At 30.4% G+C, this 22,172-nt stretch overlaps 2 protein-coding genes across 2 annotated transcripts; both read left to right on the top strand.

The window, feature by feature from the left end:
* Window positions 1–61: 61 nt before the first annotated feature.
* LOC130939944 (uncharacterized) lies at window positions 62–3,201 on the top strand. Its single transcript, XM_057868004.1, has 2 exons — window positions 62–460; window positions 2,989–3,201. Exons 1-2 carry the CDS (start codon window positions 62–64, stop codon window positions 3,199–3,201), a joined length of 612 nt encoding a protein of 203 aa, XP_057723987.1.
* A 1,604-nt stretch (window positions 3,202–4,805) lies between these two features.
* On the top strand, window positions 4,806–8,521 carry LOC130940416 (ribosome biogenesis regulatory protein homolog). The gene is made up of 7 exons (XM_057868546.1): window positions 4,806–5,217; window positions 5,526–5,577; window positions 5,800–5,928; window positions 6,951–7,068; window positions 7,672–7,855; window positions 7,947–8,060; window positions 8,165–8,521. Exons 1-7 carry the CDS (start codon window positions 4,963–4,965, stop codon window positions 8,306–8,308), a joined length of 996 nt encoding a protein of 331 aa, XP_057724529.1. The 5' UTR covers window positions 4,806–4,962; the 3' UTR covers window positions 8,309–8,521.
* Window positions 8,522–22,172: the final 13,651 nt, after the last annotated feature.

The following is a 22,172-nucleotide window of genomic DNA, read 5'->3' as shown; positions in this document are numbered from 1 at the left end:
CTTCTTCAGACCAGGCATTTGATGAATTGGTTCATTTTTCTTATCTAAATATTCGACAAATATGTCTTTAAAGGATTTTTTCAAAGTAAGAACTATATTGGCTCTCACGCTGGACACCGCTGAAGAGATCAACAACCATCTGATGACTATCATTCTTGGAGGGAAAAAATTATATCTTAGTTCGGATTCAATTTGTATGGATGAAGAGAATATGGAAAGTCAACTAGATCTCTATGGTCCTGAATTACTGAATAGTATAAATTACTCTGGTTTGCCTCCACATAAATTAATACTTAAGGTTGGTGGTTCAGTGATGTTACTGAGGAATATTAACCAATCCAATGATCTTTATATTGGTACAAGGCTACAAGTTAGAAAGCTTAGAAATCATGTCATAGAATGTGAAGTCTTAATGGGTAACAATGTTGGTCATATTGTTTTGATTCCAAGAATGAATATGGTACGAACAAATAAAATCGTCCCAGTTAGATTTTAACAAAGACAGTTTTCCATAATAGTATCGTTTGCCATGACAATTAATAAGTCTCAGGGACAAATTTTATCTCATATTGGATTCACACATGGCCAACTATATGTGGCACTTTCAAGAGTTAAGAGTAAGAGAGGTTTAAAAGTTTTGCTTATAAATTACGTAAGAATATTTGCAAATTCAACCATCAATGTTGTTTATAGAGAAGTATTTGAAAAAAATAGGATTCTAATGTAAATATTTTAATTTTATTTTAAATTCTGTATTAAAATTAATGTATAATTATTTTACTTTAAAAAAAATGTAAAATGATGATTACTCATTGTTTTTATATCAAACTTTGATTTTGATAATAATTATTTTGTGTGATTTTTCTTAAAATATTTAAACATATAAAAACTTTTTTACTTTTATAAATTTTTTCATGTTGAGCACGATCTCATACACTAGTATATACTAACAATCAATTCATAATTTTGTTTTTTAATCAATATTTAAAATAAAACTAAATTTATTAAAAATATATACTAACAATTAATAATAATTCTGTGCTTTAAATTAATATTTAAAATTAAAACTAGATGCAACTAAAAATATAAACTAACAATTAATAATAATTATTATTTTTAATTAAATATTTAAAAGAAAACTAAAGTTACTCAAAATATATACTAATAACTAATAACAACTAAGTAACTCAATATCTACTCAGCATTAATTAATATGAATCTGACTTTTCTAAAGTTATATTGTTATTTTAGAGAAAAAAGTATAGCATTAATCATCATTGAATTAAGATAATAAAATTCATAGGTAATAAATCTTACTAATTCAAAAATAATTAAAGTATCACTTTATCACTTTACTAACATTATCACTCTAGAGAACCTTTTTCCAATTAGTATCACTACTAATACAACAACAATAAATTATATACTATTATTTAATTAGTGCTAATCAACTAGTACAATAATAGATACTTACTTTTAGCGGTAACATCAAGGTTTTGAGAACCGAATCGGTCATCAAACTGCTCTAGTTACTAGTTCATTGGTTCATAGGTTCAACCGGTTCGATCGTGATTAAACCAAAAAAAACCATTTTATAATAAAATAATAAATAAAATATAAATAAAAACATTAAAACATAATTATAGTCTAATATAAACCTTAAAATATAACCCAAATTAAAAATACTACATAAACTAGGATGTTATGATCTCATCCAATTACAATAATGGTTCCTGGTTGATACTCTCATCCATACCTAAACATTACCAACAATCCAATAATAGTTTTTGCCAATTACAATATCACAACAACCCACTCCAACCCAATAATCTCAAGATCATAACAAACAACATCTAAAATTATTCAAAATTATTCACAATTACTCAACAAACAACAAAATTCAGTAGTTCACACTTCACAGTTTAACTAACAATAATTATTCACAATTATTCAACAAAGTTCACGGTTCAGTTCAGTAACTTCAGTTGAATCAGTTCACACTTCACAGTTCACACTTCACAGAGCAATAAAAAATCAATAAATCACATAGTTAATAAAAAAATTTACCTAGAGCTAAAAGCTAGAAGCATCAAACAATTATTCAATAAATCAGTAAATCAGAGACTTCATAGAGCTAGAAACTTCAGTAAATCAGTAAATCAGTTCACAGTTCAATGACTTCAGAAGTTCACACTTCACAACTTAACTAACTAATTATTCACAATTATTCAACAAAGTTCACACTTCAGTTTAGTAACTTCAGTTGAATTAGTTCACACTTCATAGAGCAATAAAAAATCAGTAAATCACATAGTTAATAAAAAATTACCTAGAACTAGAAGCTAGAAGAATCAAACAATTATTCAATAAATCAGTAAAACAGTTCACACTTCAATGACTTCAGTAGTTCATACTTCACAGCTTAACTAACAATAATTATTCACAATTATTCAACAAAGTTCACAGTTCAGTTCAGTAACTTCAGTTGAATCAGTTCACACTTCATAGTTCACACTTCATATAGCAATAAAAAATCAGTAAATCACATAGTTAACAAAAAAATTACCCAGAACTAGAAGCTAGAAGAATCAAACAATTATTCAATAAATCCATAAACTAGTTCACACTTCAGTGACTTCAGTAGTTCACACTTCACAGCTTAACTAACAATAATTATTCACAATTATTCAACAAACTTCACAGTTCAGTTCAGCAACTTCAGTTGAATCAATTCACACTTCACAGTTCACACTTCATTGAGCAATAAACAATCAGTAAATCACATAGTTAATAAAAAAATTACCTAGAACTAGAAGCTAAAAGAATCAAACAATTATTCAATAAATCAGTAAATCAAAGACTTCACAGAGCTAGAAACTTCAGTAAATCAGTAATTCAGTTCACAATTCAGTGACTTCACAATTCACAGAGCTTCGCAGAATCAAACATTAACAATGGTTCAATCATAGTTAATAAAAATTTACCTAGAAGCTAGAAGAAGCCTTCAACAGAGCATGCAAAAGGGAGATAGAGACACCGAGTGACCAAGACAGTGGTGGAGTACCTTCGAACGGGCTTCGAACTGGGACAGTGGTTGCGGAGAACAGAGATAGTGCCGGCGGCGGCGTGGCTGCGCGACGGAGGAAGGTTGCGATTTCTGCACGATGGAAGGGAAGGTTGATATCGATGGCTACTGCGTGATGGAGGGAAGGTGAGCGAGCAAACGGTGGCTGTTGGAAGGAACGACGGCGGCGGCACGAGGCGGTGGCTGGATGGAGGTAAGGGAACGGCCAGGAGCTAGGGCTAAGTGCAGAGGATGAAGATTGAGTGTGAGAGAAGCAGAGGCGTTCTGGAGGGGAATTTAGATCTGGGCATCGAGAATGGAGTTAGGGCTAACTGCAACAGCTGAAACGGTGACGTTTCATTCCCCTATTCAAAAAACTGGCCAGGTCACGGTTCGGTTCGACTGACCGGTTCCTGGCCAGTTCACCGGTTCAATTCCGATTTTTTAAATTTACAGTTTTAGCATTTGTCCGAATTGTTTTCTTCAGCGGTTCATGGTTCAACCGGTTCGACCGGCCGGTCCGAACCGGTTTTAGAACCTTGGGTAACATGTACTCATGTAGTCCACTAAATAAACTTTTTGTTACTTAATGTGGTGCACCAGCGCTCAAAATGAACAGAAGATCGGGTGAAAGCTTTTTATGTTTAACGTGGGTGTTTAGATTAATATTTGTAAATAGTTATTAATATAAATATATTTTTATAAAATTAATTTTGATTAAAATTAGATTAATATCAATATAATTTATGTTTAGATATTTTTGTTAAAAATATTTTAAAAAATTAATTTATATTTGGATTATATTAACTAAAATTACATTAAAATAAAAAATTATTAAAAATATTTAATTTATATTATTTTTTATATTATTTATATAAAAAATAAATATTATTAAATATAATTTTTTTAAAATATAAATATTATTATATAAAAATATAAAAATATAAAATATTAATTCATGAGAAAATAATTTTTTTTTATTTATAATTTTTATACTGCAAATTCTCTTACATATATTATATATTTGTAAGAGCAAAATACTTTAAAATAAATTTTAAAAATATAATATCTTATAAATAATAAATACATACCAATATTTTTTTCTTCTATCATTTATCCGTAGCTTTTTTTTTTCTATTCCATTCCAAACTAGTTTTTTTAACAAATAATTTGTACCACACTTTCTATTTTTTCTTAAGGTTATTATTCTACTTGTTTTTCAACTGATTCTTATTATATTGCCTTTTAGTTGTTGCATTAAATTAAATAACAATAACTTTTCAACTTTTTTTTTTAAATGATTTGTCCACTACGTTCACATTTGAAAATTAGAGCAGAGAAAGCTTTGATAAAATGCCTAATAATTTTTATATCCATGCAGTCTTTTGCTTTTAAAATTCATCATTACTCATTATTTTAATTTTGTGTAAATTAAAAAAACTTATAATCATAAAAAACATAAAAAATCTAAAAACATCGCAAAATTTGTTAGTTCTCCAACACTCCTTTTTAACAAAATTTGAAAACTAATTTAACCAAGTGAAAATTTAAGCCAAATTCTATAAAAAAAAATTCAATAAAATTTATTATTTTTAATTAATATTTTTAATTATTAATCTAACTTTTAAAATTTAATTATCTAATAACATATTTTTTATCAACACTTTTAAATATTAACTATTAAAAAAAAAACAATAAATTCCATTTTTCAACTAACATCCGTCAAGAAAACCCTAATGACAAAGTTGCACGGTAGTAGTAGCCGCACCACTTCCCTGTCCTTAATCTTCTTCCTTTTGGTTCTCATTTTTTCTCTTCCACATATTACACTCCCTCAGCACACGTGACAGTGACGGCGGCGCTGTTTCCTTCCCCTCCATAGATAGATCGATAGAGACATGGAGGTAGAGAATCAAGAACTGAAGCACTTGGAGGTAGACCTGGGCCACCTTATGGCCACGGACCTTCATCACGTGTTTCCTTCTGACCCTACTCCTTCAAGGGAAGACCTAATCAGCCAGTGTCTCCAGAAAGGCACTGAGTTGGTTCAAGCCATCGCCGATTCCCTCTTCACCCTGCCTTCCACCGAAGACGTCGACGGTCCCCTCGTCAAGTTGCCTCCCCCACTCACCAAATTGCCCAGACAGAAACCGGTATACTCCTCTTTACTTCTTCACTCTCTTTTCATTCTATTCTGTTGATTATAATTAATTATTGGTATTATGTCTATTCATTTCACGGTTCTAGGGTTTAGGTTGATACTAGAAGTTGAAAATTTTTAAACTTTTAACTTATTTTAGTCGACTGGGAACCCTAATTTTTTAAATTTTCGACGGAAAAGTTTAGCACTCCTGATTTCTTAGTTTGCCTTTAAAGTACTTGTTATTAAAACCCTAATTTAATTATTAATCCTTGAAGTTATTTATTTGCTCATGGAGTTTTGTAATACTGTGTTTTGCAGCTGCCTAAGCCCAAACCTCCTACCAAGTGGGAGCAATTTGCCAAAAAGAAAGGTTTGTGCTTTATGGCTCTTTTAGTTAAGCTCATATCATGCTTAAAAATCAAGTTAGTGAGTTTGAAGTTTTATATTTCAAGTTTGTGTAAATTGGTGTTTAGGTGATTCGAGAGTTTGATTACATTGTGTGACCTTAATACTTATATTTATGTAGTCCTGTTTGGGGTTTGGGTTTATCTTTAAATTTTTTTACTGACTATGTTGTGTGCTATTCTCTCAGGAATACAGAAGCGAAAGAAAGACAAAATTGCATATGACGAACAAACTGGAACCTGGAAACGTACATATGGATACGATCGTGCGAATGATGAAGATGCTGTGCCTATTATTGAGGCAAAACCCAACGATGGTAAAATTATTGAGCCATCCTTTGCCCTTTGTCCCTTTGAAGGAATCTTTATTTAAATGAAATTTGCAGTTACTGTTTTGATTTTTTTTTTTTTATCCAAGTGGCCAAGTCTAGTGGAGTGAATTTTGGATGCTTACACAACTGTTACATCTTTTAAGTTTGAGATTAGGATAAATGTTTGAAGAAACTAAAAGAAAAGTCTGATTTAGATCACGGTTGATTCTTCTGAGGAAGGAAGATTTAAAACTGAAATGAACAATTTAAGTTATCTTAGACAGCTTTGATTATATAAGGCTGTGTTTGTTTGTTGAGACATAGACACTAATTGTTAGACATGGTGGTACATGTTCATCGTTTGTTTGCTGAGACACAGATTTGGATAGACATGGTGGTACAAGATACACACAAAATACATGTATTTAGTGTTCCTCCTTGAAGCTGAGACACGGAGACACAATGCATGGAATACAAAATTTGACCCTTTTATCTGTAATTATTTTTGAAATTATCAATGAACAAGACAGAGGGGCAAATTGACATTTGATTTATACATGTGTGTCTTGTACATTATTACCAAACATATTACAGAATTTGTGTATCTTTATGTCTATGTGTCTTTGTGTATCTGTGTATGTGTCTATGTGTCTAAAAGACACTGACCAAATGCAGCCTAAGCTTTGCTTTTAGAGAAGAAGTTGTGAATTTATCTGATTTAGTATCCATCAGTTAGGCCTTTAAAATTTGAAAGATCTGATTGTCATACTTAACTTTGCGTTTTTGGCATGATTTCTGGTGTGAGATAATGTGGATCATGCTAGTTAGACATTGTGAAGTTTATATACATCAATGGTTCCAGTGATGTCATAATCTTCTTTGGATATTTTTTGTATTCTATCTTCTCATGTGTGCGCAAAGGGTGCATGCATCTAATTTTCGCTAGTTGGTGTATACAATTCTGTGCATTAATAAAAGCTATAATGATAATGATGATGTATATTAATTGATAAGGCAAAATTTTGCAGATCCAGAAGAGGACCCTTTTGCCAAAAGAAAGGAAAACAAGAAGAAAAGAGTTGAAAAACAGGAGAATAACAGACTGCAGAACTTGAAACAAGCTGCCAAATTTGGTGCTCTGCCAAGGTTTTTATCTCTTGCCTTTTCTCACCCTCTTACTCCTACTATTACAGTACTACTACTACTACTACTTGTTATTGTTGTTAGTTAGTTAGCTAGTAGTTAGGTACTTTGGTTTGAGGATTTATTTCATGTGTCATTTGGCTGCTTTGTCAAAAATACAATATTGATATTCATTGCTTGTCCTTTGCCTGTTGGCCCCCTTCTGGACTTATAGTGGTTGTCACTTTCTGTTTTGCAGAGTAAAAGCTTTATTCTGCTTGAATTACAAAACCCAAATAAGTACAAATTCTTTGTTAATCCTTGTTCAACTAGTACTAATATACTTTGCTACTTGAACTAAAATAAATTTTGCTTGTTCATTGCACCGTATTGTTAATAGTTGGTCTAACTGCTGTAGTGCCTATCAGCAAAAAGTTAAATTCTAAGTCTGTAATTAATCATAACTAAATTTGATTGCATTGTCTCGGTCCTCTGTTGTGTGATGTATTTTAAACGGCACATTTTCTTTACTTTCATATTTTTTTTTTACTTATTTTTATCTTACTGTTGTGCACAATTCCCACAATGTTTTCTCTTGTTATGAGGACTGAATAAATTCCTATGCAGCCATGTTCAATTGGCTGCTACAGCTTTGCCTATAACAGGAACACAGGCAGCACCTAAGAAAGTAACTAAGGATGAATTAGGTAATATAGCTGGAACTGTAGCAACTTCAACAGCCAGTGGTGGCAAATTCGACAAGAAGTTGGCTGGTGAAAAGCCTGCTCAGCATAAAGGAAAATATCGAAAGGTTGCAAACTAATACTATTTACAATATTGATCTGTTTCTTTTATTCATGTAATTTGGCTAATTGGCTTTGCTTTCTTTTTTCTTAACTTAGTTCCTGCCAGTTGTGGAAGGAAAAGGGATAGGATCGCAGGAGAAGGAGCAAACCGAAAAAATATTGAATAAGATTATGTCAAAGCATTCCCATGATATACTCAACGTTGACAAGGTACTTTCAACTTTCAAGTTATCTATAGTGACCTCAATTTCAATATTGACCAAACTTTATGAACTGTTTCTTTCGACCTAAATTTTACTTCCTCTGTATTCTAGGCGGTCTCGATGCACACGGTGAAAAAAGAGAAAAAACGAAGGTTTGAGAAAGCAAAGGCTTCAGCTACGGACAGCAAATTGAAAACGCAGAAAAAGTCTTTTAAGAAGGGAAGTTCTAAGAAAGGGAAAGCAAAAGGAAAGTAGTCTAGAGCTTGTTGATGTTGTAGAGATTTTTTAAACCATGTTTATTAGTTTAAAGTTTTGTAGACCTTTATTTCATCTATATGAATTACCATGCTTATTCCCACCTCTCTGAGTCTTTGTATCGATGTAAGGCCAGAGTAAAGGGGAAGCGATTTTGAATGCCATGAGTTATCTGTTATACTTTACTAATTTTACTACTAAATGTGTTACATATCATTTTTTCATTGCAATTGAAATCAAAATTTTTCTTTCAAAATTAATGAATTTTTTTCTTTACCTTTTTTTATTTCTTTTATTCTTTTACCTACTTTACTTCTCTTAAATATTATTATCAATAATTAATTATAAATTTAACAATCAAAATGTGTAATATGATATTTTTTAGTTGCAACTAAAATTGAAATTGATATATAATCATATTATATTATTAATTTAATAATTAAAATATGTAATATGATATTTTTTCATTAAAATTGAGATAAAATATTTTTTAAAATAAATAAACTTTTTTTATACTCTTATCTAATTTTTTTTCTCAATCTTTCTCACTTTATATATAACATATAATTTGTATTTTATATTATTAATTTGACAAACTAAAATATGTTATCAATATTCTTTCATTACAATTAAAATAATTTTTTTCTCAAATTAATGAGCACATTCTCTCTCTTTTATCTTTTTTTTTTCTTTTTTCTCTCATTTTCTATCTTTCTCTACATTTCTATTTTACCAAAAATAAAATTAATAAATAATATAATTTAAATAAATTTATAAAATAATAATAAACATTAAATTTATAATTAAATACAATTAAAAAATGTCCCATAATATTATTCACATAAAAAATATATTATTATTATATACATATTTTTTTAGTTTTTTATTTAATTTCAAATTTTTACTGCTTATCTTTTTAATTTATATTTTTACTTCTCTTCTTTTAAATATTTATTACATATAATTTAAAAAGAATACTAATATTGTGATTAATAATTAGAATCAACATTTAATTATTTTAAAAAAATTTGAGTTAATTTTATAACTATCAATATAATTTTTTATATTAATATTTAATTGTATTTTTTTATATAGATAGAGAAAAATTATTTTTTTTTAAATAATAAGTATGAAAATTAATTATTTTAATTTGTGTAAGATACTTAATACCTATCAAATATAAAAGTATAAATATTAAATTCTTTCAAGGTTTAGATAATAAACGTTAAAATTAATTCTTAGTAAAAAAATAAATTCTTTCACATAATATAATAATTAAAATTTTATTATTTTATTTTTTTTATTTACGGAGATCTTAATATTCTTAATCGATAGAAATTTTTGTCCTTTACGACCCTTTTTATAAAAATAGTTTAATTCTATAAATATTTTTTGCCATAATCTATAATATCAAGATAAAACCGATATAATTTTAAAAAATTTATATTCCCGTAATTTTATAATGGACAAAAACACTAGTTTTATCATAATTATTTACATAAAAAAAACTAACATTTCTATCTATAAATATTCAAAATGCTCACAAAATTACTTATAAACCCTTCTCTCTTACCATACCTACCACCCCACCCATAACAACTCCCATTTTTCACTTGATATCCCTTACGCTCCTAGCCCTTGCCGCACCTTTTCACTGTCGTTGCATCACATTTTGCCCCAATTATCATTCGTTACTCCCACCCTAAACCAATACCACCACTAACAACCACCACCACAACAAATTAGAAGCATTTGTTAACAATAACAATAGAAATAGAAACAAAAATAGTTCCAGTTTCAAATTTAGAAGCAAATTTAATAGCAACAACAATAAAAGCAAAAATAGCATCCAAGACATCCAACTTCATGACTCCCTTTTTCACAGAGGTCCTCTCAGAAGAATATAAATACTGGTTGTTAGCAACTATCTCAATCAACTCCATAGCTTTATCAGAAGTCTTTTTCATGTGAAGTGACCCTCCTACAGAATTATCCAAAGACATTCTGGCGGTCTCAGAAACTCCATCATAAAATATATGCAACTGAATCCAGTTTGAGAACATATCAGAAGGACACTTTCTGAGCATCAACTTGTACCTTTTCCAAACTTCATAGAGAGACTCATCCTCTCTCTGCCTAAAGGTCTGAACATCCGTCCTCAACTTAGTCAGCCTCTGAGGTGGAAAAAAATTGGTCAAAAACCTGTTAACCACCTTATCCCAAGTATCCAAGCTATCATTGGGTTGAATATAAAGCCACTGTTTAGCTTGGTCCCGTACAACAAATGAAAAGAGAAGTAGTTTGTAGATATTTGGATGGACTCCATTAGTCCTCACAGTGTTACAGATCTGCAGGAAATCAGAAATAAACAAGTTTGGATCTTCCTATGGGAATTCGTAAAACTGACAGTTCTGCTGCACCAGAGAAACATGGAGTACAACAATGCTACTCCCATGAAAATCCGGGCTAGGAGCAGTACATGAGCCAAGTGTTCTGCTGGGTTGTGCAGCCATATTAGGAAGATTAACAACATTGGCATTAACCGTATTGTTATTATTGTTGAGCTCCATAATGGACTCTTCAGCTTCTTTCTCGAAATTATCCCTGAGACTCTCACCGGCTTTGTAAGCTCTAGCTTGTTGTAAACGTCGCCTCAATGCTCTCTCAATCTCAGGATCAAAATCTAGAAGAGGTTCTTTGTTCCTGTTCCTACTCATAAACAACAGAAAGCAAAGAAAAGGTGAGAATCTCTACGTCAGAGTGAAGAGAATTCTCAGTGAGGTATCCTATGTAAAAGAAATGAAATAAAATAAACTGAATAAATAACACTAAAAATTTCGAAAAACAAAGAAAAATAAACCACTAAATTCGAAAATGATGAAAAGAAAATTAATCAGGAAAAATAAAATAAGATTAGTAAGGGGACACCAAACTTAATTTCAGAAATTAAGAAAAAAATTTAATTAAAATAAAACTTAAATTTTTGAAAATTTAAAGGATAAAATTGAATAAAATTTAAAAACTAAGAACGCCTAATTTAAGCAATCAGACAACGGCGCTAAAAACTTGGTGCGAAATTAAAATGTTCATAACTGAACTGGCAAGTGTACCGGGTCGTACCAAGTAATATCTCAGGTGAGTAAGGGTCGATCCCACGAAAATTGATGGACTAAGTAGCAATAGTCGAATGAATTACTTAGTCAAGTAGGCAGAAATTAGTGTTTTGAGGTTCAAAAGAATTAAACAGAATTTCAGAGAGTAAAGAAAGCAACCAGTGAAATTGGTATGAAACGTATGTGAGAAAACAGTTAAGGTTTTGGAGTTATTTATTCTTTTGGATTAAGTTTTCTTACCAGCTATTTTAATCATGCAAGATTCATTTCATGGCAAACTGTAATTGACTAAACCGTAATTTCTTAGTGATCTAGTATCCTCTAACCTAATCAACTGCCAATTCCTTGGTCACTTAATATAGATTCGAGGGTTAGGTACAATTCTAGTTTATTAGCCACAAAAACTCTAACTACCCAAATATAAGAGGATTATATGTCACGTATCCCGTTAAGTCCAAGTAATTAGCCGTTTAGGAGGAGTTTACTTTCAAGCTAGTATTCAAGTGAGATAACTTTTCCAATAATCAACAAGAATTCATATAGAACAAGGGTTATTCTTCCGATATACCTAGATTCAAAAGATGAAAAATGAAAGTAATCATTGAAATTGAATCAATACATTAATTAAAATAGAATGATAATATTGTTAATCCATGGAAATAATCAGAACTCCTAACCTTAACCAATGAGGTTTAGTGGCTCATGATTCAGAGAGAAAACTAGGGTTTTGAAAAGTATAAACTGTAGAATGAAATCCGTCAAAGAGAAGATCTCCCGGAGGGCTAAATATTTTACTTTTTATATCTAACCTAATTTTTTATTTGAAAATAAAATGAAATCATAAATTCTAAAGCTAAAAGATTTTTTTGTAAATAAAAATAAATAAAATAAAATAAAATAAAATATAACAATTAAAAGCTAAATCTAACTAAAGATGCTCCTTTGGTAAAGCTTGATCCACGTTGTTGGCGCTAAACGCAGATTCTGCGTTTAGCGCCCTAGAGGGTAGAAGGTCTCCTTTCAATTCTGGCTTGCTGGCGCTAAACGCCAAGCTGCCCTAGTGGGCAGAGAGCTTCTTTGTATTTCTCAGTTGCCGGCGCTAAACGCCCAGGTCCGTGTTTAGTGCCAGTATGACAGATTCATTTTTCTTCTCTTTTCTTGCACACGAATTCTGTCAAACTGATCCAAACTTCACCTGAAATGATTAAAACACCAAAGCAGCTCATAGTAGCATTTAAAGAGGTTTCAAACACTAAAATAAAATTAAAACTCATTAAATTCTAACTTAAAATAAACAAAAAATAAAAAAAAGATGCTCACGCATCAGACACAAAATACACTATTTCAGTATCTTGGACTCTCTCTCTCTCTCTCTCTCTCCTCAGCGCCAAGGAACCTGTACTAGGGTGTATGTGCGACTCGTTCAAATCATAGACTAAGACAAAAAAGGAAAAAAGATTTTTCAGTACTTTCTTCTCTTACGATATTTCGAGTTGGATGAAAAGAGCGCTCCTAAATGAATCCTCTCTCTCTCTCTCTCTCTAATAACTATCTAAATAACTATCTAAATAAAAGGGCCTATAAATAACTATCTACATAACCATCTACATGATAAAATAACTATCTAAATAATCTCTCTCTCTCTCTCTCTCTAATAACTATCTAAATAACTATCTAAATAAAAGGGCCTATAAATAACTATCTACATAACCATCTACATGATAAAATAACTATCTAAATAAAAGGGCCTATAAGGCTGTAACTAATTAAATATTAATGGAATCGAATAAGAATAAAAATATTCATGTGGACTAAATTTTTAAAATGGTCTTTTAGATTCACGATTTTAATTTTATTATTTTAGTTTCTCTAATTTAAAATTTACTATTTTGATATCTGAGATTCATCTTCAGACACCATGTTGATTTCTAAACCCTTTCAATTACTAAGTAAGCGAATGAAGAGCTAGTTGCTCTAACTTATTATACTAGATACAGGACTAAACAGTGTTATTTGTTTTGACACTTAAATAAGACAAAAACGAGAAGATGGAGAAGAGTTTATATAGCATTTTTATGCCTTGTTTATGTACCAAAATGAAACGACGTCATTTAGCCATGTATCTAATGCGGCAAGTCATAGCTAGCTCAAGATTCCATTCGTTGACTCAATGTTCAAAAGGGTCCAAAGACCAATATAAGATCTAGAGTACGATCTCAATGACCAGTATAGTGAATTTTAAAAAATGGTAAAAATCGTGAATATAAAGAATCACTATAGGCATTTAGTCTATTCACGTTCAAATATTTTACGAAATGCTAATAAATTCTAGAGAAACTAACGAGCATATCATTTTTAGAATTGTAAAACCTAAATCTTAAACTCTAACTCTAAACCCAGCAATTCTAAATTGTAAACTTTAAATCTTAAACCTTAAATATATATCCTAAATTCTAAATTCTAAATACGAGTCATTGATAAAATATATAATAAATAAAAGTGTAAATATTTGTTTAATTATCAAGGAATGAATCACTAGTAAGAATTAACCCCAATATTTTATAATATTAAAATATTAAAAATATTTTTTCTTCATTTAAAAACTAAAAAGATATTTTAAAAAATTAGTTAACAAGTATCTATATATTTAAATATGTTAAACATATAAAAATGATAACTTTAAAATTATTAATATATGTAATACATCAAAAATCTAAAAAATCTAAAATTTAACAAGAAAATTTTTTTAAGAATTTTTTAAAAAAGTGCTCTACTAAAATTTTGAAGTTAATCCTTATTAAATTTTCTGTAAGTCTAATACGAATTGATAATGACAGCATCTTCATCTGCTGCATCTCAAGGGTTAAGGGGAGCATTGGAGGTGCTGGAGGAAAACCAAATTATTGAATTTGGTGAGGATATAAAGAAAGGTTTGGAGAAATGTACAACAAGTCTAGTTGGAAGATTAATGGCTAATCGTAAGTTCAGTGTTAGTATGTTAGAGGCTGCTCTACTCGCGATCTGGAGACAGCCAGGGAGCTTCAAAGTTTTGGATCATGGTGGCAACGTGTTTCAATTTTTCTTTGAAAAGGAGATTGAGATGATTAGGATTGAGAACGGAGTCCTTTGGCTATTTAAAAATTATATTCTTAACCTAAAGAGATGGAAACGAGAAGATTCAATTGTGAAAACTGAATTCCTACAAGTGCTTATATGGATTCAATTGTGGGGTTACCAGAATATTGTAAAACGAAAGAATTATGTAGGAAATTTGGGGGAGTCATGGGAAAAGTGATGGATGTTGACTTATTCATTTTAAGAGGAAAAGAAGAACAAATAGTTAAAGTGCAGATTGGGTTGGATGTCACAAAATTATTGCGAAGATCGATGAAGATTGCAGGGAGAGATAAGAAGGTGACCGAGCTGCAAGTCAAATATGAAAGAATAAAAAATTTTTGTTACTTTTGTAGATTCTTGGGACATGAGGCTCGCGGATGCAGCGAATTCCTTGAGAATTCAGCGGCAGGGATGGTTGAGGAAGAGAAATGGAGGCCTTGGGTCAAAGTTAAACAATTTGGAAGGAGGTTCAGCTTTCAAAAAGAGAACCAGAATCCAAATTCTGACCAACAGCCAGAGAAAAAATACCAAAAAGGTAGAAAGTCAACTCCGTTAAGCCTGATTAAAAGCTTTGCAAGTCTCTCGGTTAATGAGGTAACACACGAAAAGGAGTTGAGGATAATGAGGTGAAAAGTGGAACACAGAAGGAGAAGAGGAGGATTTTGGTCCTTGCTAATCAGCCAGATCAGAAAAAGTAATATAACACTAATAAAGCAGCATAGATGGAGAATAGAAAAAAAAAATTTAGAACATAATTTTAACTCAGACGGCATATTTTCCTTTAGTGCTTCAGCCAATGCACCTGAGACTAAAAGGAAACACAAGTTGTAGTTGAAGCAGATGGCAAGAAAAGGTAAAATTGACAATAAGGTGACAGGGGTTAAAAGGAGAACAGAGAAAAAGGAGGATATGGCAGCAAGTAAGAAGCATTGTTTGATAGAAACAAGTCAAATTGAGAAGGGAGAGGGTGCCGCCTAATAATTGACAACCAAGGATCCATGAAGATGACAATGTGGAACTGTCGGAGTTTAGAAAAACTCTTTACAGTTCCCAATATTAAAGGGATTGTTAAATCCTATTCCTCTGAGGTATTGTTTCTCTGTGAAATCAAAAATAATACCTCACATGTGGAGAGGGTGACTAAGGATGTTGGTTTCTCGAATTTATTTTGCGTGGACCCAATTGGACATGCAGGAGTGTTAATAGTTGCTTGGAAGAAACGAATGTGCAAGTTAGAGCTTTTGGGTCTTTTCTAGTGCACTTTGCATGGGAGGATGGTCAAAATGTGAAGACATGGAAAGTTTTTGTTGTACACTTCCATACAGATAAAGCTATTAGAAAAACTCAGTTCGGACAGTTACTTTAAGTCATGGATAATCCGGGAGAGCATCGATTGGTGGTGGGAGACTTCAATGCTATAAAGGCCTACCATGAGAAGGGGGGAGGGAGGATGAAATCAATATCATCCATTCAAAAATTCAATAATTTTATTAATGAAGCTGAATTGGTGGGTCTGGGATATGAAGGCAAGAAGTTCACATGGAGTAATAGGCAATTCAGAAAAAAATTTATTTAGAAAAGACTAGACAAAGTACTTGTTTCGACGAAATAGAGAGCAAAATATCCAAATGATTTTGTGTCTCATTTGGATGGTACAGGATCTGATCACTGTCCCTTGCTCATTAATTCAAAAAAGGAAGAAAGAAGGTCAAGAAGAAGATTCAGGTTTCAAGAGCATTGGTGCGATAAAGAAGAGGTATTGGGAATTGTTCAACATGCTTGGGACTTGGAAGTAGTGGCTCATCCATGTTCAAATTGGCAGCAAAACTAAAATATTGCAGGCATAAATTATTTGAATGGCAAAAATCAGCAGCTTCAAACTCAAAACAGCATATCCGAAGTGTGCAGGAAAAATTGGAAGAAGAAAAAGGAAAAGGAGCAGCTGCAGATGACACAGTAAAAAGGATTTTGGAAGGAAAAATCTCGGGTGCAACGGCTAAAGTGGGGTGACAAAAACACAGTTCCTTCACTCTAAATTTGAGTCAAGGTGCCGGAGGAATAAAATCCAAGAACTCGTTTATAAAAGTGGTAACGTGGCCTCTGATAAACAAGGTATTGCTGTTGTAGCTCAGGAATATTTTGTTAATATATTTACTTTTGATAACCCAAGAAAACCTACAGAAGTTCTAGAAGAAGTTCCTACGAAGGTGGATGCTCGCACACACCGAATGCTCACTAGAACAGTAACAGGCAGTGAGATTAAAGCAGCAGTATTTTTTATTAATCTGTTTTCAGCTCCGGGAGATGATGGTTTTACAGAAAAGTTTTCCAACTTTATTGGGAGCTAATTAAGAAATATGTAATTATTAGTGCGGTCAAGAGTTTCTTTTCAGGAGGTAAATTGTTGAAAACTTTCAATCATACAAATATCTGCTTTATTCCAAAAATTAGAATGCTAACACTATGAAGCACATTAGACCAATCAGCCTTAGTAATATTTTCTATAAAATCATTTCTAAGATTTTGGTGCAAAGACTACAACATGTAATGAATCAGGTGATAAGTGATACTCAGAGCGCTTTCATTAGAGAAAGATTGATTAGCGATAATATTTTAATTGCGCATGAGTTTATGCATTTTCTGAAAAATAAGAGTTATGAAGATCGTGAATTGGCTCTGAAACTTGATATGAGAAAGGCTTATGAAAGGGTTGAGTGGACTTTTGTGTGGGAGATTATGAACAAGATGGAATTCTGCAAAAAGTGGATGGACTGGATCAAAGAATCTGTGACGACAGTTTCTTACTCTATTACTGTGGAAGGTCAACCTCATGATTTTTTTAAACTATGTAGAGGATTACGTCAGGGTGATCCTCTCTCCCCCTATCTATTTTTGTTTTGTATAGAGGGTCTTTTTCGTCTGCTCCACAGAGGAGAACGAAGGCTAGAATTTTCTGGTTTAAGATTGAATCCCAGATTCCCTAAGGTTCTTTGCGGATGATTCTATTTTGTTTAGCAATGCGATAATGAAAGACTGCAAAAGTTTACTAAAGTTGTTAAAAGACTATGAAGAAGTGAGTGGTCAGGTGATAAATTTAGATAAGTCTTCTGTTTTCTTTAGTAAGAACACTCCTCTATGAATCCATGAGCAGCTGGCTGTCCTATTGTCTGTACCACATGTTGGCTGCCAGAATAAGTATTTAGGCCTTCCAGCAGTGATCAATAGATAGAAAAAGGAGGCATTTAATTTTGTCAAAGACAAGATTTTACAAAAGCTGCAGTATTGAAAGCGAACTTTGCTTTCAGCTAGTGACAAAGAGGTTTTAATAAAAGTAGGGGCAACTGCAGTGCCTCTCTACACATTGAGCTGCTTTAAGCTCCCTGAGACATTATTAGAGGACATTCAAAAGTTAATAATGCAGTTTTTCTAGGGTCAAAGGAACGCAGAGAGAAACATGCAGTAGATTAATTGGCGGATTACTTGTAGACCAAAGAACTAAGGTGGTCTGAATTTTAAAGATCTCAGAGATTTTAACTTGGCTATGTTAGAAAAACAGGGGTAGAGATTGATTTCTCGGCCTCACTCTCTAATGTACAAGGTCTATCAAAGCAGATATTTAAATTTTCAACTTTCCTACATGCAAAAATAGGTAATAATCCATCTTGGGGTTAGAAAATTGTTCTGGAGGACAGAAAAATTTTGAAGAAAGAAATTTTTTGGAAGATTGGAAGGGAAGATTCAGTTAAAATCTTAGAGGACAATTGGATAAAGCAAATTCAACCAAATAAAATTTAAATTCTCAACCATTAACAGAATCACCTGATTTAGATTTTTGAACTACTCCTACCAGATCAAAATTGGAATCAAGAGTTAATCACCTCAACATTCACACACAGAGTAGCACATACAATCATAAACACAAGCATCAGAACAACAGAAGATATGGTTACCTGGAATAAGGAGAAGAGTGGATGTTACTCAATTGCCTCTAGATATACGTTAGCCTTTTAGTTCTACCATGCACCAGTTGAGTTCTTGCTGGAACAATGCAAAAGGAGAGAAATCTGGAATTCAATTTGGAAGTTAAAATGCCAACCCAAAATTAGAATTTTTCTATGGAAAGTAATGCATGAAGGCTTACCAGTCAAAGAAGGATTACACTCTAGAATCCAAATGGTGAACCCAATCTGCAATCGATGTGGTGCTATAGTGGAATCAATTCTCTACTGCCTCACCCAGTGCCCGGAATCAAAGAATGTTTGGAAAATAGCAAGTTTTCCTTGGACAATCCAAAAAATAGAAACATGAAGATGGTGGTTATAGCTCTAGAAACAAGTCAGAGGGAGACGGCAAATGAAAAAGGAAACTCATTTGGCAGCTTACTAACCTGGTAGATTTGAAAGATGAGAAACTTGAGAATTTTCGAAGTCAAAGTCATTTCTCCTCAAGAAGTAGTAGCTATTGCAAAGTTTAAAATTCTAGAAGCAGTGACTAACCTTCATTGATGAAGTTCTAGATCGACGCTTCCTTTTTCAACAACTCTTCTCTTTCTTTACTTTACTCTTTTTTACATTCTTCAGTAACATTTTTTTTCTTATTTAAGAATTAATCTTTAAAACTTTTATTTGGTTGCAAAATACCCATTTTTTTTTGTTGTAACTTGTAATTTCAAGATAGACTTTTTATATTATTGCATCAATAAAATTTGCCTTTAAATAAAAAAAATTAAAAAAAATTATTATTTACATAACAAGTATTCTTGACAAAAAATTGTTGAATGAACTTTTAAAAAATATTTTTTAAAAAATATTTTTTATAATTTTAAAAAGTATAAATTAATTTGACATTTAAATATCTTTTTTAAAAATAATTTTTGTTTATCAATTATATTTAAATCTAAAATAATAAAGTATTCTATATTATGTTAGAACATTTTTGTTTCTTAAAATAAAAGAAATATCTAATATGAAAATTGTAACTTTAAGAAGAAAAGGATACTTTTTATTTTTTATTATTTTTACTTTTGCTAAAATAAATTTTTCAACAATACTTAAAAAAGCCTTTTTTATTAAAAAATACTTTTCTTACAAATTAATAGTACCCAAACATACTATGTCGGAAATAAATTATTTCTCTTCCCGCGCTAAAAGCAACAAAACAAGCTTAGTAAATTGAACTGGATAAGACATAAGGGTCAACAAATCATGTTTTGAAAACCATTTAATTAATTAAGCTAACGCCATGAGCTTTACGCTAATGGTGCTCCAAATTCCAAAACAAAGGGCCCACTCGTGCACTTTTCTAAGGTTTTTCCCAACAACAATGGCTCCATCTAGTGGCCATACTCCCAACTCACAACTAACATGCCTAATTGGTAATTGCCTACTACAAATAGCAAGTATAGCTATGGTGGCATGTGCTTATATGCTTTTATATATATATATATATATATATATATATATATATATATTGAGTAAATTATTAAAATAGTATTAAAAATTTATATTATTCATAAAAAAATTCTAAAAGATGTTAATAAATGTTAGAATATAATTAGGATCAATTAGTATTATTTAGCATATTTTTAATTAGTATTAATATATGTCCTAAGACCATATATAAACTAAATCTTAAATAAGAAAAAATGACATTACTCTCCTCCTTTACGAGATGTCTAAATACTATTTTTTATTCTTTTCTATTTTTAAAATGTATACTGTCCTTTCTTACAATAGATAAATAACATACACCGTAGTTTATTTAATTAAAATATTCTTCAATAATTATTTTTATATATAAATAAGTGATAATTATTTTATTGATGAAAGAGAATTCAAAAATAAAATTTATTACATGTTATCATTAATATTATTATAGCAGAAAAAATGATAATATAAAATATATTTATTATTATAATATACTTTATTTATTTTTAATATGTTATCATTAATCACGAAATATATAAAAATTTTATATGAAATGTTTTTGTAAAAAGTTAAAATATTTTATACAAAAATGCTATTCGTACATCAAAATTAGTTATTAAAATAAGTCACTAATGTATTTATATAGAAATACATGTGTGATTTAATTTATTTTTAATATATATTTATATTCTAATATATATTTTATACTGGTGACTAATTTTGGTGTACATGTAATATATTCGTATTTTATATTATGTAATCGTAATGATAATAATATATTTATTGTTAAAATAATAAATTTTATTTATTATTAATATTTTATTATTAATCATGAAATATATAAAAAATTTTAAATTAAATATTTTGTAACAAGTTAAAATATTAAAAATAAAATAAATTTATTACATTAATAATGAATACATTTTATATTATTATTATTACTAATATATATATTATAATAATAATTATTGAAAAATATTTTATTCAAATGAGCTAAAGTTTATGTTATTTAATTATTACAGAAAAAAATGTATATTTTAAATAAAAAAAAAAAGAAAATGTCATTTGGATATTTTACGAATAAGAAAAATGTCATTTTCTCTAAAAATTTTAATAGGAAGAATATTAATAAATGTCTTTTTCTAATTGCTAGCTGGGGTTCCCTTAATTTAATTTATTTTGGGGGCAAGGTGCTATTTTCTTCTTACCTCGGGTCCAATGTGCCGTTTGTAGGTTTATGAGCAAGTTAGATGGTCAAATTTACCGAACTTAGATGAAGAAAAATTCACATTAGAAAGCAACGAGATTAATTCAAAAACCTAATTGAATTTATATCAACTTTAATATATTTATGAAATATTTACCCCAAGTTGGGTAAATTTTTGGTTTTCTATGGTATTCCCTAATCTCTAGTCCGATAGATTAAGAACTAATCCGTCGCGGTACTGCGCTCTATTTAAGAGTTTGTAACTGACGAATGAGTTGTTGCATGCACAAGGCGGGATTTGAATCCCAACACTTATTTTAGCGGATTAGTGAGCTAACCACTAGACTAACCTAGCTTGATTTAAAGTTGTATAAGTTTGATCCCTTAAACTTTATCTATAATTATTAGATGCTATGAGAATAATTAAGTGTTATTAATTCTTAATGAACTGATGCATGTAATTTTTTTTTCCTCACTATTATTGCTGTTTACAAGTTCAAGAAAAAGTGGATGCGATTAGAACAATTTTATATAGAAATAGCCTGCTATTGGCTTTCTTGAAAGAGAATGCTTTCAAGATCTATTTAAAATTCCTTCGCCAATGAAACCTCTAGATATTATTGTGTATTGAATATTGCACAAGGATCTCATATAAAAAATTCTAGCCATGTTCCTTTTGCCTCTTAAAAGACAATCTCATCATCATCATGTGATAATGGGTATTTCTATATAAAAATGACTAGTTATATATAATGGCCAAAGATATATCCAGTACAATTGGTATAATACACATCATTAAATCTTATGAGATCTGAGTTTATTTTTCATTAATAGTAGTGGATTAATAAGTTTGTAACTTATCCTAGCTTTTTAAAAAAATTTAAAATGCATATATAAATAATAAATATAAGATTGGTTAAATTGGCAAGTATTTTGATATCTGAATCAATGATATTATATTTTATAATATTAATGTCTATTTATATATGGTAACTTATTTT

This window comes from Arachis stenosperma, chromosome 7, assembly GCF_014773155.1.
Source record: "Arachis stenosperma cultivar V10309 chromosome 7, arast.V10309.gnm1.PFL2, whole genome shotgun sequence".
In the NCBI taxonomy this organism is placed as follows: Eukaryota; Viridiplantae; Streptophyta; class Magnoliopsida; order Fabales; family Fabaceae; genus Arachis; species Arachis stenosperma.
Note: the sequence above shows the minus strand (reverse complement) of the source record. Positions and strands in the feature narration are given on the sequence as shown.